The sequence below is a fragment of the Hippocampus bargibanti genome, linkage group LG01 (assembly GCF_051943395.1).
Source record: "Hippocampus bargibanti isolate YZ-2025 linkage group LG01, ASM5194339v1, whole genome shotgun sequence".
Lineage (NCBI taxonomy): Eukaryota > Metazoa > Chordata > Actinopteri > Syngnathiformes > Syngnathidae > Hippocampus > Hippocampus bargibanti.
The window spans coordinates 5,565,828-5,583,767 of record NC_142734.1 but is presented as its reverse complement, the minus strand read 5'-3'; the positions used below and the strand labels follow the sequence as shown (position 1 = coordinate 5,583,767).

The 17,940-nt window shown below is 40.7% G+C and overlaps 1 protein-coding gene across 1 annotated transcript; it reads right to left on the bottom strand.

The window, feature by feature from the left end:
• Positions 1–51: 51 nt before the first annotated feature.
• slc13a3 (solute carrier family 13 member 3) lies at positions 52–17,940 on the bottom strand. The gene is made up of 13 exons (XM_088992034.1): positions 17,642–17,940; positions 17,297–17,562; positions 15,431–15,597; positions 13,921–13,987; positions 12,316–12,495; positions 12,108–12,233; positions 9,368–9,460; positions 9,171–9,275; positions 8,986–9,083; positions 6,670–6,782; positions 5,862–6,023; positions 1,657–1,794; positions 52–1,573 (listed from the first exon to the last, which is right to left on the bottom strand). Exons 1-13 carry the CDS (start codon positions 17,747–17,749, stop codon positions 1,418–1,420), a joined length of 1,779 nt encoding a protein of 592 aa, XP_088848160.1. The 5' UTR covers positions 17,750–17,940; the 3' UTR covers positions 52–1,417.

Here is a 17,940-nt window from a genome sequence, read left to right as displayed (position 1 = left end):
CACAGTATGACAGCTACATTCTTATGCCTGTGGTCAAGAAAATAACAGCACTACAGTGATTAAGCACAGTTTATTCAACAGTATAAAAGAAATGGGACACTCTTGGTCGACAGTCAACCGCTCATATACACCGTCGTAAATTTGTTCTTAGAAATGTTAATAAGGAAAAGATCAACTGTAACAACATGGAAAAGACGTAACGGTATTTTAAATATATTAACATTTGTAGAATCAAAACAATGCAAGAATAAAAACATGAAGTGTATAAGTGAGAATCCATTCATTCGTAAGAACAAGTTTGTGAGGCCCGAGGTTGTTGTTGTTATCCCCCCAAAAAACAAATAATACAATATTTCCTTTGCATAAAAACACACGATCAGTTGCATAATTTAGACAATTATAATACCAAGCATTCACATGAAGTGAATCAGGGTTTCAATTTTGATTAATCAATACTCATCCAGCACCCTCCCCGGCGACCCTTGTGAGAATAAAGCTGATCGGAGAATGAATGAATGAATGAATGAATACTTGTCATGGCTCTCAAGCCAACTGACTTTGGTGGCTCATAGTTTTTCATTGAAAGCCTTTTGCAGCGACACCGCTGACACTAAGTAACCACACGAGTCTCGTGTAAGTTAACCATTGCTGCGAGCCGTGTGACTGTTGACACTTTGTAGCACGCCACACAGAGGGGTCCTCGCTCTGTCTCAAGAGAGGACAGCATGTCCGACTTGGTTGCTCGACAACAGAAAATAGGTTGTTCATAACTGTTCAACTTCACTTTCACATGCTATGCATCTTGTCCGTGTCATGACAAAGTTAGGACAAAACACACCAAAACTCAAGAACGACAAATGCAGACCCAAAACATCTCTTCTGCAGGCTGTGAGTGGGACAAGGTGTTGTCATTTGTGACCAGTTCTTAGTATAGCCCGCCTCATTCCTGAAGACAGCTGAGATAGGCATAGGCAGATAACGGATGGATAGTGAATGCTAAACGGATTTGATATTTTACAGTGTAGACATGATTTTGCTTCATTTATTGTTTTTTCTCTATCTCATCTCTTAAAAGTTCCAACGCATGCTATGGATGCCATAAAATGTGCTTTTCGTGCCTAAAAGTCCTTCGGAACCAAAGTGCATTGTAGGAAATCCTGGGGGAGGGATGCTATAAAACAGGGGTCGTAAACTCCTGTTCCTCGAAAGCCACATCGGACTTGTTTGAGATCCCTCCCTATGTTGTAGAGGCCTGAATTGATCATGAGCAATTGAATCAGGTTTGCTGAAGTAGAGAGTGAACTAAAACAGGGACGATATGGCTTCCTAGAAACCGGGGTTCTCCACCCATGCTCTAAAAGGTAGCAGCTGAAGACAATTTGTTGGTCTTTGTTTGGAACTGAATCCAGTCGTGTGATCAGAGAGTAGCATTTAATGTGTTGACAGCAGATTGGTTGAGAGGGTGTGCCCAGTCAGGATAGGTATCCAGGTCAAACATGGCCATTCCCCACGTGTTTATGGCCAACATGATTGAGAGGAGGCCCAAAATGTTCATGACAACGCCAGTCTTGACCTATGATGGCACAGCACATGACAGACAATGAACAACAAGCATTGGTTGTTCTATCAAAAAACACAAGCCAGAAATAATCTCACCATGTCTTTGACCATAAGATGGCCGGAGGCAAAGGCGATCGAGTTGGGTGGTGTGGACACAGGTAACATGAAAGCGTAGGAACTCCCAATTGTAGCAGGAATCATGAAGTAGAGTGGATTCACAGATACATGAAACGCCTATAAAAATACAAGAAGGTATCTCAAGGAAATGTTTTGTGTCGACATCAGCAACAAGGCTCCTCAGGGTGAGAAATTTGCGAGTGGTTGTGACCATGTTATTTATAGGCCGATTCAATGCACGTATGGGGAATATACTACAGTTTGTTTTTGGATACGGAGGATAGTTTTCTAACTTTGTCAAAAATCTGTGATAAAATTACAGTCAATTATTATTATTTATTTTATTTATTTTTTGCTTTACGCCACAAACCATAACGTTTTACCATATGCAGTAGATCATTAGATCATTAAACATACGTGCCGATCACTTTTTGAGAAAATGTATAATATGATGTCCCATTTAGACAATGGGTCCTTCCCAGGTTGTTGACATCTAGTTGTCGAGCTGGCTATCTGGCTATCTAGCTAGCACCCTAGCTGGTTATCTATTTTCTATCTACTAGCTAGCTATCTCGCTGGCTATCTAGCTATCTGGCTCGCTACTATGCTAGCTATCTATTTGATGTCTATTTGCTGCTAACTAGTTATCTATCTTAGCTATCTGTCTAGGTGGCTTCCTAGCTAGCTATCTATTTGCTATGCAGCTTCAGTAATGGGTTATTGAAGACCCAACAATATATTTTGTGCTACCGTAGGTATGAATTTGTTTTACGACTTTTTGAGCGTCTGTGTTTGATACTTCCCCATTCAGTGTTTGGCTTAAACATATATTCCATACAAAATATAGCACTGAAGCAACTTACGATAAAATTTACCTTACGAACTACCGCTCGGAATGTATCTCATTTGTAAAGTGGTTCCCCCTTGTGGAAAAGAAAAAAAACATTGCCAGAGACCATTGCCAGCGCTTTATCGGCACCTAAGTATGAAAAAACAAAACCCGAACAAACTCGGGAATGGCGCTTTACGTCATATTCTCAATTCCTGAATAAATTTGTGAATGGTAGCGAATGCGTTAATATGTGTCATTCTATGCAGAGGATAAAGAGTATTCTACAGTGAAGTGCTGCTAAATTGTCTGCCTGTAATTGCTAAACCATTTGCGTTCTCTCTGTTGTGAAACAGACATTATTTCATTGAGCAGCAAAGCTTTACAAGTGTGTGCGTAACCTATAAAACAAGGTTGGATGAGGTCACAAACAGTCATAAAGAAGTTTGCCGAAGATTCTAATGGTCTTGGATATTGTATATTTTGACATATTAAAAATGTTATGTCGACAAGAATTGTTTGGAACAATTACAACTGTTGCGGGGTGTCTGGTGAACATCTTTATGACTGTTATTGAACAAACCAGGACAAAACAATAATTATGTGCATACACTTGCAAATCTTCGCTGCTCAGTGTGATAAGCATTGCAACATCGATGCCAATTCGCACTGCCATTCAAATCGCATGCCTGTCTTTAGCTAGTAGTTCAACTGGGACAGGACGTTTGTCTTTTGTTGAATTGTTGGTAATTTGCCAAGTTATTGCTTCTTATCAAGCGTGCAAGTGACTTGTACAAAATGATCAAGCAGTTTATACATTTTCATGTACCTCTTCATATCACCGCTGTCACATAAATTTTATGCACTAACAAATTACGGCGCACACTTGAACTGATACCAGTGTGAACGGGGCAATCAGGGCCAGTCATCGAACACAATCAGTCAGGACAAAAGAAGTAATCAGATTAGCTTCAGGGAATAGTCCTCTGCTCCCCCCAACTTTAGGGCAGGGACCTATCAAAGCAGAAGTCTGGCACCGCTACCTCTGGACATTATGGATATATATATATATTGGGACAGAGCTACCAGCAACATTTTAGTTCGCTGACGAAGCTTTTCAGATGAGGAGCGAAACATCTGACACAGTCAAAGAAGTACAGATGACGGCCGAAGAAACCTTTTCATCGATGGACCACTCCTGTACGACTGAGACACACTTGGACTGTGTATATCATTTGCAATGGACCATAACCAATAGCCTTCAAATACAATGACAACATGTCAATAAATATCCCAAAAAAAACTTTTCTTGGGTTGGGTGTCGAATGTGGCTTTAGCACGTTTTGCTCAAGCTGACTCACATACTGGAAAATGTTGACAGTGAGTGGCCAGTGAGTCAAATTTGAGATATAATTATCTTAAGAAGCAGTTATTAATAAAGTTGAGGTTACCTTGACCAGCGTTACTAATTCTGAAGGCCATGAAGAGATTAGATTGTCATGGCAACACACAAAAACTTAAGATTCGATTGTTTTGGGAAGCTGTGCACATAAAGAGAAGAATAATATTTATGATCAGTATTTTTCTCAAAAGGATTTAATACTGTCAAATGGATTTCTAACGACTCACAAATGCAATAGATAACAAGCATGTAGCTAATACAATGCTAATCTACATTGACTCTTTCTGTGTCCCTGTATACATTTGCAATAATAAACTGAAGCGTTACTTCTAGTAAACAATGCTTGAGTGGGCCGTGTCCAGAGTATGTACCTTTTTGCAAAGTACAAAGGCGCCAGGTAATGATTAGAGACAATACGTGGTTAATAACTAACACAGTACAAATATAATCGTGTCTGTTGTAACTGAACTCAACAACCAAAACAGTGGTGTTTCTTTGTTGTTGTTGTTGTTTTTGTTAAATGTCAAGAGGAGTGACATATTCCTCTGCTCCATCATGAAAACAGTTGGAGAAAATAAATTACAAGTCATAAATTACAGAGTTTTAGCATTTTGGAACGAGCACTTTGTCATATTTTACAGTGCAAGGTGTCACAATTAAGTGTTGTAGATCGTGGTGGCAAACTTTAAAATTGTCAAAACAAATCAAGAAGACTTTTCGCTGTCTATAAATAGGCAGGAAATGTTCCTCTCGTAACTGCGTGTGCTTTCTTCTCTGAACGAGAAATACAAGCATATATATTTATTTATACATTGTTTGACCATAATTACCATACTAAATACGACAAAACTAATTTTTGGGGGCTGCCAAAATTAATGCCAGGAGAAGTCAAAATGGTTGATACCACCAGCTGTGAGTGACCAATTAATTTGCTTTACATGGTTCAACTACAGTCTAATAAAAATGTCAGAAAAATCTGTTTTTGTTTGTTTGTGTGTGTGTGAAACACAGAGATAGAAAGAGAGTGAAAGTGAGATAGATAGAAAGGAGAGAGAGAGAGACAGAGGGAGAGAGAGAAAGAAAAAGAGAGAACGAGAGAGAGCAAATGAGAAAGAAAAAGAGAGAGCAAGTCAGATGGGGAGAGAGAGAAAGAAAGAGATAGACAGAGAGTGAGAGAGGGTGAAAGAAAGAGAACAAGAGGGAGGGAGAGAGAGTGTGAGAGCAAGAGAGAAACAGAAAGAGAGAGAGAGAAAGAGACAAAGGGAGAGAGAGAGAGAGAGAGAGAGAGAGAGAGAGAGAGACAGAAAAAGAGATAAAGAAAGAGAGAGAAAGTGAGAGGGAGAGAAAGAGGGAGAGAAAGAGATGGGAGAGGGGGAAAGAGAGCGTGAGAGAGAAAGAGAGAGAGGGAGAGAGAAAGAGAGAGGGACAGCGAGTGAGTGAGAGGGAGAGAAAGCAAGAGAGAGGAGAGAGAGAGAGAGAGAGAGAGAGAGAGAGAGAGAGAGAGAGAGAGAGAGAGAGAGAGAGAAGAGAGAGAAAGAAAAATAGAGAAAGAAAAATAGAGAAAGAGTGAGGGAGAGGGAGAAAGAAAGAAAAATAGAGAGGTAAACAGAGTGAGGGAGAGAGAAAGAGATATAGAAATGACAAGAAAGGGAGAGAGAGAGACAAAAAAAGAGATAGTTCATACAAATGTTATTTTTGGCCCCACGTATTCAAGACGAGTGTAACTTCTGACAGCAGTCTTATTTGCCCATTTCACGATGATAACAAATAACCCAAATAAGAGCACAGCGAAAGTGGCTGCCTTTCCAGCAGTTCCTGTATTTTGTTTTTCTACTTCTTTCTTTCCTTTCCTCTTCATTTCATAACTTTGCTGCTGTGAAATGTAAATTTCTCCACTATGAGACGAATAAAGGTAATTCCAATCCAATCATTGGGTATTGAAGAGAAACTCACCAGTTCAGAAATAATTGGTAAAAATATGATAATGGTGGCAGTGTTGCTGGCGAACTCCGTGAAACAGGCCACGAAAGCTGTGATCAACATCATGGCCGCAGCAGGAGGGACCTTAACTAAAGGTTGGAGGTGGCCTCCGATCCAGGAGGCCAATCCGGACTCCTGCCAAAGAGCACAAGAGGTGAAAGGTCAAATCACAACATAAAGCACTGTCGAGAATGAAACCAAAGAATGTGGTCAAGGAGAGATGAAGAGAAGGGAAACGACTTGACCATTGACTTCAATGCATTTCAACTTTATGTGAATTCTGGAACAGACAAATGTGACCACTCCAGTGCCAGGGTTTTTGTCATTTTCACTCAAAATGCAGGACCCACGTAATATTGAGTTTTAGGACTACATAAACATTCAATACAGCGTTAGAAACCTTAGACTCTCTTCTTCCATCAGAAAAAAAAGGTTAATTCCTAAATTATATGGGTCTGGAGTGATATGAGTTTGAAATGAGGGTGGCTATCCAAAAGATGATGCAATACATACATATTGGTTTATATAGCGCTTTAACAACAGCTGTTGCTGGAACAAAGCGCTAAGATGCAAAAAAGGGAAATGGAATAGAAATACATTGCCAGAGGCCATGGCCAGCGCTTCATCGGCACCTAAGCATGAAAAAACAAAACGCAAACAAATTCGGAAATGGCGCTCTATGTCATATTTTCATTTGTCGAATAAATTCGGAAATAGCAGTGAATGTGTTAATATTTGTCATCTATGCAGAGGATAAAGAGTATGTGACAGTGACTTTTACCTCACATGCTTGAGCCATGGCAAAGCCGCCTCCAAGCAACAGAATGATATTCCACGGAACAGCCTCCTGGGCTTTCTTCCATGACAGGAGAGGAACGTATGGCGTATTTGAAGCTGCGGGAACATTCAAGAACCTTGTTTTCAATGGAGAATGTTTTTTTTTTTGCCTTGCTTCCCCTTACCCCCAGCTGTGTATTTGTCCAGCTGAGTTTGAAAAACAATCAAGCTCTCGCACGTGTCCAGAATAGGCATGAGGCATGTGCATGTAAAATGCGTGAGTGCTACCACAAAGAGCTTTGAGAGATTATCCTGATCGCTGAAGTGCACAAAGCAGACAGGAGACCAACGTCCAGACGGCTAGCGCACCCGCTTTCTAATCTACATTATTCACATTCCTTAAGTTACTTGTGATATTTTGCATCAGCTTCAGAACAGAAGTTTAGTGCGGAAGAACCTTGAAGGTCCAACGCAGCCCTCACTCACCTTTTGTTTGAATACATAAACAAGTCAGTCATGATTAAAATGTTTCTTCAGCCGTCATCTGTACTTCTAACGGTCTAAGAAGCCTGTTAGATCATTACCACATAGGCTTAGTGATGCTGATCAAGTGATACCAGGGCGAATGGGGCAATCAGGGCCAGTCATGGACCATCATCAGACTGTTTCTAGCTTCAGGGAGTAGTCCACTGCTCCCCCCAATCTATCAAAGCAGAGGTCATTCACCGCCACCTCTGGACATTAGGGATATATCTATATATAGGGCCAGCGCTACCAGCAACATTTGTAGTTCGCTGACGAAGCTTCTCGGATGAGGAGCGAAACGTGCGACACCTTCAAAGAAGTACAGATGTCGGCTGAAGAAACCTTTTCATCGATGGACCACTCCTGTACGACTGAGAGCTTACACAGAAGCCAGTCATGAATTCACTCGCTCAAGGGTTCAACCCTGGCCATGACTACACCTTTGAAAACTGTACATTTGAGCTCCCTCAATTGGCACACAAGTCTAGCGAATGTTCATCCAAAGATAAATCAAGAAAGAGACTTGATTCCAGTTGTGGTCTTCATGCGTGGAGTTGTTCTTCCTGTTACCTTCACTAAATCGCTATGGTGGTTTAAGTTTTAATTTAGACCGTGCTGACAACAGACGTCTTAAGCTGATACCACGTAGGTTTAGTCATGCCAATGAGGTAAACCAGAACAGGGATAGTACGATTGTGGTATCAGATTGGCTAATGAGGTGAATCCAGTACCCAGGTATAGAACGATAGAGGGAATCAGAGTGGAGAGGTAATCAGATTAGCTAATGAGGTGAAAACAGAACCAGGGATAGACAATAGAAGTAATCAGATTGGCTTCAGGCAGTGGTCCACTGCTCCCCCAACTTTAGGGAAGGGTCTTATCAAAGCAGCAGATGGGCACAAGGACCTATCAGAGGAGAGGTCTGGCATGGCCACTTTTGTCCATTCGGGATATAGGGCCAGAGTTACCAGCACAATTTTAGTTTGCTGAGGAAGCGCTTCGGATTAGGGCCGAAATGTCCGACACCTTCAAAGAAGTACAGATGATGGCTGAAGAAACCTTTTCCTTCCTCCTATGAAAATATTTCTTCAGCCGTCATCGGTACTTCTTTGAAGGTGTCGGACGTTTCGCTCCTCATCCAAAAAGCTTCATCAGCGAAGAGTACAGATGACGGCTGAAGAAACCTTTTCATCGATGGACCATGCCTGTATGACTGAGAGCTTACATAGACCCGTTTCCTTCCTCATTTCAAAAACATCCACCGCAGATTAATGGAACGCTTTACATTGTCCCAAGGACACTGGATGGTAACCAGTTCAGGGTGTCCCCTGCCTACTGCCTGAAGATGGGATTGGCTCCCGCATACCCTCAAACCTTGTGAGGATTGAAAATGGATTGACGGTTCGGTAATTTCAGAACAATATACATTTTCTCCATCCGTGTTGTCTAAGTTTTTTTTTTTGGGGGGGGGATTTTGTTTCTTCCAATTGTTGACCATTGGAGGGCAGTTTATACAATGGCTCATAAGTGACACTCTACGTAAAAAATGTTGTTTTTTTTTTAATAGCTTTCCATGTTTTTGAGGTTACATTTTTTGCAAGACTATTGAACACATCAAGTCAAACTTATATTTGATGGATTGTTTTCTTCTACCAGTTGAACCTTCAAGTCAACCAACTGCAATGAATAATTCCACTCCCAAATCAGAAGCTGGTGGACTTTGCCATATTTCATGCATGAAAGTATCAACATGTGACATTTGGCAAGATGGCCACACAGTAACGAGTCCACTGACCTTTGGGGTCCAACCACCAACCAAGAGAAGGTTTCTGCGACGGGAAGAAAAATAATATGGACACAATGATCACACCGGTGACCGCGTCTGACACATAGCTGGAACACATCGGAGCAAACAGAAAGTCACATGCAATTTGTACTAAAATGGTGGTATGATGAATTCCATGAGTCGTTTTTCCTTACCCTTTTTTAAAAAACACAGACCATCCGGTTACAAATTTAGGATCCCTTGTGAATAAAAGAACGGCATACAAGACAAAGAAGAAAGAGATGGCGCCTTCTGCAAAACTACGAGGGAGTAAAGTTTGTTCAAGTCGTTGCCTTCCAAACACAAATTGCCACCAATTCAATTCAGTTTGCAGACATACATGGGTCCTCACTTTAAGGGCCCAAGTTTTTTGTAATCCTCTTCGATGAGAGCCCGAGCTTGTGCCTCTTCATCTGCTCTTCTGTTATGCTCCTTGAAGCACAAGCTGCAGAAAGCAAAATCATCCCAAGAGTTTAATTCCAAGAGATTAATTCATACGCACTCAAACAAGGTGGAACGTGACTATGGAACAAAAATGGACGCAGCACGTTACAGTACAGGCAAGTAAGTCCCCTCACCACACATTGGTCTCACCTATCAAATCGGTTTAGCGTGTTTGCAAAGCGACGGATGGAAAAACATTAATTTTCCCTCTCCAAACGCATTCTATTGTGTTATTTGTAGCATCACACAAACCCCAGTTACATCAAATGTCGCTGCCCGCAACTGTTTGTACATACAGAGGATGTACTTCCTGAGGCGTCTGAAGCAGCATGGCCTTCCACAGAACGTGCTACGATATTTATGCACGGCAGTCATATTCATAACTGGATGAGTAACAAGAAACCATCTTCTCCGAATCTGAAGCCATTGTTTTGATTTTAGAGCAAGGCAAGACGTCCTGGCGTGACTTCTTTCCTTCTGAAACTCGCCATCTCCGAGGTCATTTTGAAGTAGTTGAACTCATTTTTATTTGTGTTTTGCATTTGACTAAAAATATCAGCCTGCGTGTTTTGGGTATTTTAGATGCTATAAAACGTTTTTCTGATGTCATTTAGGAAACAAAAAAGTGTCGGTTGTCCTTTAAGATGGAGGAAAAAAATTCATTGCACTGCCCTATCCACTCTCGAGGACTTGCAATTGGACTTGTTTGCAATTTTGCACAACCCTATGGAACAGCATCCTATTGTAATCACACTATTTAAACAGTAACCCAAATAGAACTATGTAGTGCCTCTTTGCAATTTTTTGATGATGATACTACTGCAGCGTGTTCTACCAGAAACAAATTCCTTGTGTGTTCTACATACTTGGCAATAAAGATTATTCAGATTCTGATTCTGATTGTGGCTGAAGCTCTGTATTCACTTGAACCACTGTCTGCTTGATACTTTGCACATTGTTTCACAGTTGTTCCTGAGAGGTACCGCTTACATTAAGGAATTTGATTCGATTTGATTATATTGTCCCCCGTACGTATTTGTCATGTCTTTTTTTATGATACTAGTACAGCCAGAGACAAATTCCTTGTGTGTTCTACATACTTGCCCAATAAAGATGATTCAGATACTGATATACAGTGATACCTTGGCTTCCGAACTTAATTGGTTCCCAGACAGAGTGTGTAAGGCGAAAAGTGTGTATCCCAAAAATTAATTTCCCATAGGAAACCATTAAAATGAGAATAATCCATTCCCAGGTCCCCATTAAACATAATTTTCTACTTTCTAATTTTCTAAGCCTTAAAACTACACAAAATATACTTTTTTTATGTATGATAAATTTGCTATGGTATTTTAATTAAAGAAATGAACTATACTGTATAATAAAGTCATTTTATTTACCTTTACAATGGGAGTTGATGGCTTAATGCAGGGGTGTCAAAGTCATTTTTTGCCGCGGGCCACATTATAGTTATGGTTTCCTCTCGAGGGCCGTTATGAATTTGGGGAACCCATTAGAATGTTTAAATCCCTTCAAATATTACATATAGAGCACACAGCAAATTAATGAATAACTCATTTTCAAATCTGAAGTCAAGAATAATGACTTTTATTGTGTGTATGAAATTTTGGCTCAGATTTTAGCAATCATCATGGAATTTAACAAGTTTGATTTGCTTTCGCGGGCCGAAAAAAATGATGTGGTGGGCCGGATTTGGCCCGCGGGCCTTGACTTTGACATCTGTGGCTTAATGGAATGGAGTGGCCGGTTTCATCAGCATTAAACACTTGGTGAGGAACGTAGCCTTCTTCTTCTTTCTTTCTTTCTATTTTTACCTTGTTCCTCATCAATTGTGTTCTGTTTAGCTGGGTTGATAACTTTTTGCATCAAGTGTACAGATGGCTTGTGCGGGTTATTAGTGGAGCTTGGTTGATGGGAATTTTAACCTTGCAGTCTACACTGCCTTTGAACTATCAAAGTTGAAACGAGTCCAAATTTCACTGTTTTCGATCCATTTTGTCACTCTCTCTGTCATCTGCCTGTCTCTTTCATGTTTAAACCACCTCACCTCATGGCTGCGTTCTAGACCAATCACGTGGCTTTAACTGAAGACTGGGGATGGGGTATAGAGGACAAAATAAATATCGGCTACAATATTCTTTTTTGGAGAACGGGCTCGTTCGCGAACGACACATCACTCGTTGTGGCAGCTCTGTGTGTATCCCGAAAAATAGTTTGTATACCAAGGTAAAATTTTCATTAATTTAACGTTCGTAAACCGAAAAGTTCGTAAGCTAAGGGGTTTGTAAACCGAGGTATCACTGTACAGTAATTTTGTCTCGAAAAATTGTGATGGACATTATGTTCGTGGCTGTGCGTCCAGTTATATTCTAACGGCCTCCTTGTAAGCAAAACTTTTCCTGTTTCTTGTCCAATCAAGGTTAGCAATTTTGCCTTGACGCTGATCGACTTGCGGAATTCTGTGCGCGACGTCAGAGGCCTTCAATACAAATCGGTTATACCCTAACGCTTGCCAAGCAGGACACATGAGCTGCATTTGCCTCAGCAGCTGATGAGATGCGGCGTGTGGGTTTGCAGGTGTGTCATCAAGTACATTGCCATTACATGCACACGGAAAACACATTTACCGTCTGTTCAGGCCTCCATGGAGAAACGCGATCCATAGCCATCCCAAAAGCAGGAAGACAAGCATGAGCGGGAACGCAAATGCAAACCAAGAGCCAAAATTGATGACATCACAATCTGGAAAATTGCTGAACACAAGAAAAAAAATGAAAAAGAAAGATAATAAAAGCAGAGTATATGTACTTAAAGCAAACTATAAGCCCGCATTACTTTTTAAGCTGTCCAATCAGGATGAGGTTGGGGGCAGTTCCCGTCAGTGTGGCGGTTCCTCCAATACTGGCCGCATAAGGAATGCAGATAAGAAATCCTTTCCACACTCTCATCTGATACTCCGACTCAGAGCGGATCTCCTCGGCTGTCCTCATGTCATTCTCCTCTGCTGCGTCCAACCTTTTTAAGACACTGAACATGACTCTTGACGACGTGGTGCCTTTTTAGCGTTGTATTAGCATCAACCAGCCGGTCAAGATGGTCAAGGGAAATAGGTATTTCCTTTCCAGTTGGGGAAATTCAAATTATATTGATAGCATTTATAATAATAATAATACTAATAATAATAATCCATTTCATTTCTAGGCGCCTTTCAAAACTGCAGCCGCACGTGCCAGCATTTACTCAAATAGAAGTTAGCTAGCTAGATAGCTAATAGATAACTAATAGATAGCTAGCTATCTAGTTAGATAGCTAATGCATAGCATATAGATAGCTAGCTAGGAAGTTAGCTAGGTAGCTATTATAAAACTAATAGATAGCTAGCTGGCTAGTTAGATAGCTAATAGTTAGAAAATAGCTAGCTAGCTATCAAGCCACCTAGATAGCTTGCTAGGTAGCCAGTTAGATATCTAAATAGGCAGCTAAATAGCTAGCCGGGTAGCCAGATAGAGAACTAGCTAGATAGCCAACTAGATAGCTCACGACGCAAGGAAAAAATATACAGGTAACATCCGACTTACGACCAGGAGGGCGTCAATCAAAGATTTAAGATGAGAAAAACTATGCTGTTTTATGAACGCATTTTCATACGAAATCTAAGCCATGAAACGATTCATTAGGAAAATATTGTCTATAGTTATGAAATACAGATAACACCCGACTTACGACCGACTCGACTTACGACCGACTCAAGTTACAACCACCCATACTAACGGCTACAACCTCCAGATCCTATTTTATAAATTTTAATTCTACGCCTGGCACCGCAACGTGCTCGCAGGCTGGCAACGCGTACGACAATTTTGGCCGGCCAGCCACCATCTCACTCTAACACAGCAAGAGAGGGGGGGGTTTGCGAGTCCTTGAGAGTTTTGAAAGGCGTTTACAAATGAAATTTATTATTATTATTATTATTATTATTATTATTTAGCCTCTGAGTCTCTATTCAACATTTTGAAAGGATTTCGACTTACGACCGTTTGGTCGGAACAAAACTCTGTCGTAAGTTGGATGTTACCTGTATTTTGAATTAAGTTTTAAACTATGATTAGCGCTTTAAGAGAAGATCAGTTTTTCCTTCTATGTTGCGAGGAGCCATTACACTTATGCAACTGATGACTCAAGAATAATGCTTGTCCAACTAGCGTTAGCGAGCTAACCAATGGTAATATTTGTATTATATTTCGGTGTGCCATGAGAAAACATCGGGAATTGATGATTTAAATTTACTTCCTGGGTAAAAACAAAAAATGAAAATGTCAATGTACTGTATTTAACTACAACACAAATGGCAACCAGATCATCATTATTTAATTTTTTCCCCAACATTTGTGTTTGTTTCGCGAGGTGCGATATAGCAATAAATAACATTGTTCTGCTTACCCTTCAAGTGATAACATTTGTTTTTCTGAGGCCACCGAGGGCAGTGGATGCATTGTAGTGGATTGACCTGAAAGAATGAGAGAATGGGGAAAGTACGCGTCAAGCAAGAGTGGATACTAAACAAAAATGAAGGTGACTTCTCGTAAATCTGGAAGTCTATTTGTTCTTGAACGTTAACTTTGGCTGAGGAGCTCCAGTACATCTCATACGTCTGTGTAGGCTTTCAGTTGTACACAAGTAGTCCATCCATGAAGGTTTCTTCAGATGTCATCTCTACTTCTTTGAAGGTGTCGGACGTTTCAGTCCTCATCCGAACAGCTTCGTCAGTGAACTAAAGTTGTGCTGGTAACTCTAATCTAAAATAATCTGATTACTACATGAGAAGCGAAACGTCTGACACCTTCAAAGAAGTACAGATGACGGCTAAAGAAACCTTTTCATCGATATTTCTCACATACATATTAAAAATTAAACAAGGGATAATCACAAAATCAACTATCTTGCCCATGTTTTCTCATAGTGCAGTGTGGAAATGTCTAATTTCTGTGCTCCAAAGATTCCAAGTTACTGGATCAAGCTGTTAAGCATTTCACAATGAATGTGTGTGTAAAGGACATATTATAATTCAGTGATACCTCAGCTTTCGAACTTGTGTGTAGAGTGTGTGTAAGGCGAAAGGTTTGTCTGCCAAACATTTATTTACCATAAGAAACCATTCAAAATGAGAAGAAACCGTTTCCAGGTCCCCATACAACATAATTTTTGACTAAATAAGCCTTAAAACTAACAAAATTAGACCTTATTTTATGTATAATAAATGTGCCATTGTATTCTAATTAAAGAAATAAACTACTTTATAATAAAGTCATTTTATTACCTTTGTGGTGGTCATTGATACCTCTTGACGTAGTTACCTCTTCATGATATCCGAGTGAAGTTGGCGTGCTTTCTCGGCGATAATGCCCTCACACACGGTCCCCCGCTAACTGCTTTTCGTTAATCAAAATCAACAAAAGTTTTTCAACCTCTTCTATTGCCTGAGACGGTTGCTTAGACAACACAGAAACACCCTTAGCCACACGCAGCAATGGTCGACTTAACATACTGGTACTTGGACTGGTACTGACCTCCTTCTTATGCTCGACTGTAATTTTCTTTTGTGTCCTTTTTTGTGTAGCATATAGTGGCGTCTTTTTCTGTCAAAAAGCAAAAATACTCCACTCGAAAGCAAACCAAGTCTGCACTAAGTGCACTAAAAAAAGAGTGGATGTGGAAAACTAGTCCGCCAGCCACCGTGGCGCTATTTGACCATGTGGTTTGGTGTTCTTCCGGCGAAAACTAGTCTGCCAGCCACTGTGGCGCTCCGTGTGTTTCCCAAAACTAGTTTGTATGCCAAGATTATATTCTCGTGAATTTAATGTTAGTAAGGCAAAAGGTTCGCTCGCTAAAGCGTTCGTAAACCGAGGTATCACTGTCCTTTACATCCTTTATCTTCAATCATGTAACAAACCATTGACGCGATCCTCAATCGGCTTGCATTTTTGTTTGAGGGTCTCCAGATCACCAAAGAGACTCTCCAAGATGGCGTTGGCGATGGGGAGCATCATGGCTGTCGTGGCCGTATTGCTCAGCCACATAGAGAGGAAGGACGAGGTCATCATCATGCCCAGTATGAGCCTAGTGATGTAGGAAAAAGGGGAACAACAAATCCAACCAAAATGTCACATTATCGTCGCGGACATTTTATAAAATGCATCGTTGTTCATTGTCGATGCCAGCGGCATCAGAATGACGGACAGAACAATTAAGTGCTCTTTCATGAAATGGCAAACAACATTGTGCTCGACTGAACAGAATGAATGCTGAGTAAGAAAGTTTTGAATTGACGTTAAATAGGATTTTAAATTGAAACAAGATCATTATCATTTATGCTCTGGGATAAATGTTGGGACAAAAAAACAACAACACGATCATAGCATTTGTTTTGCCTGGAATTTACGTTCGTATTGATGAGGGGTAGCTATTAAAATATTATATCCTTTTCCTTAAAAAATAATGACATAAATGAAAAATGATTTTTGGTTTTATTATGTTTGTTGTTGCCGTCATATTTTTCAATAAAATGTGTGCCTTGGCTCAAAGGATGGGCAACATTAATACTAATACCAATACCAAGACTAATACTAATAATAATAATAATACATTTGATTTATAAGCGCCTTTCAAAACTCTCAAGGTCACTTTACAGTCACAGGATAAGTTTTTCTGTGGGTGAGCAGCAGCAGCCATACGCGCCAGCGTTCACTCAACCCGAAATAACTCAAATAGCTACAAAGCTAGCTAGCTAGCTAATAGCTAGCCAATACAGGTAACATCTGACTTACGACCAGCTTGACTTACAACCACCCATACTTACGACCACGACCTCCAGGAGGGCCTCAATCAAAGTTTTAAGATGAGAAAAACTATGCTGTTTTATGAACGCATTGTCATACGAAATCTAAGCCATGAAACGATTCATTAGGAAAATATTGTCTATAGTTATGAAATACAGATACCTCAAGACCCTATTAAAAAACAAATAATTCTACGCCTCGCACCTCCCTTGGTCATGGACCCAGATTTGATCGTCATACATTTCATTTCAAAGCGCCTTTCAAAACTCTCAAGGTCACTTTAACATTAGTGTTAACAACTGGTTTCATGGGTGGGGGTGGACCCCAAAGATGCAGGCAGGATGGAGGAGGAGTATTTGACAAATTATATTAAATAAGGAACAGGAACATAATCTCAAACAACAAAGTCATCAGAACAAAATTGTCCAAAGTAACAAACAAAACCATGACAAGACGAAACAAACCTCACAGTGTGAAACAAACAATGACCCGACACCCAATGGTCATGCCGGGGGTCCTTAAAACTGCCACTGCTTAAAACGACGAACATCTGCGCAGCTGCAGGTGAGGCCCTACTGTGCCGCCAGTTGGTCGCAAACCAAAATGTGACACATTCCCCAAAATTTGTTTTGGACCAATGTGTCTTTACTTTTAATGAGCCACCAAATTATCATAAAAAATATGAATTCATAATGATCCTGCCTCAATAATTTATCTTATGTGCAACAGTTGGGCCCGTTTGTACAATAGCTGAACTATGAAGCCAGAATTACAATTGTAGCATTGGACATCCATTTGAAAAGCATTTGTTCCATCTGCTAGTGTATGTCGCCAATGTAGTAGATAAAATGAAGCATTTTCAGACAAATGGAGTGTAATTGGGTCCTCCCCCGGTGTCCCCCTGGTAACCTCTTTAGGCCCCCCAGTAATGTGAATGACTGCTTTGGATAGTAAATCTCAGTCTTGATAGGTTTTCTTACCAGGCCGGTTTGACACCCGCAATGATGAGAACTTTTAGCGCTATCCTGCGATGAAGTCCCCACTCCTCAATGGATGACGCTAACACCAGGCCGCTTAAGAAGAGAAAGTTGGTTTCGAGGAAGTAGCGAGGGCACAGTTTTTGGGAAGGAATGATCCCTAATGTTGGGAAAAGGCAGATGGGTAGCATGGCGGTGACGGCCAGTGGGAGGGCTTCCGAGCACCAAAATGTGGCCATTAGCAACACCACGTAGAGGCATCTTCCTTCCTAAAAACAGCGAGATGACCCTCAGCTAGCAAGAAACGCATGTCCGAAATAGTATTGTACTCATCACTCACTCACTCACCTTTTCAGGCAAGGTCACGAGCAAAGGCGAAAAAAGTAGAGGTGTGATCAGAAGCACCAGCACTTTGTGAACGCACCACAACTTCTTGGATATAACCGACATCTTCATGTTGACGTTTGTTCCGGAGTGGCAGAGAAAGAAGCTGGCAGGCAGTGCTTTAAAGCCTCGGCGAACGTGCGCAGAAGATTAACTACATGCTCCGCTACAGGTTAACTCCTCGTATGGAGGTGTCAAATAGTTAAGCGGGACACTGTGGCTTCCCAAAGGAGGCCTTTCCCACTTGGATTGAAGGCGTGAGC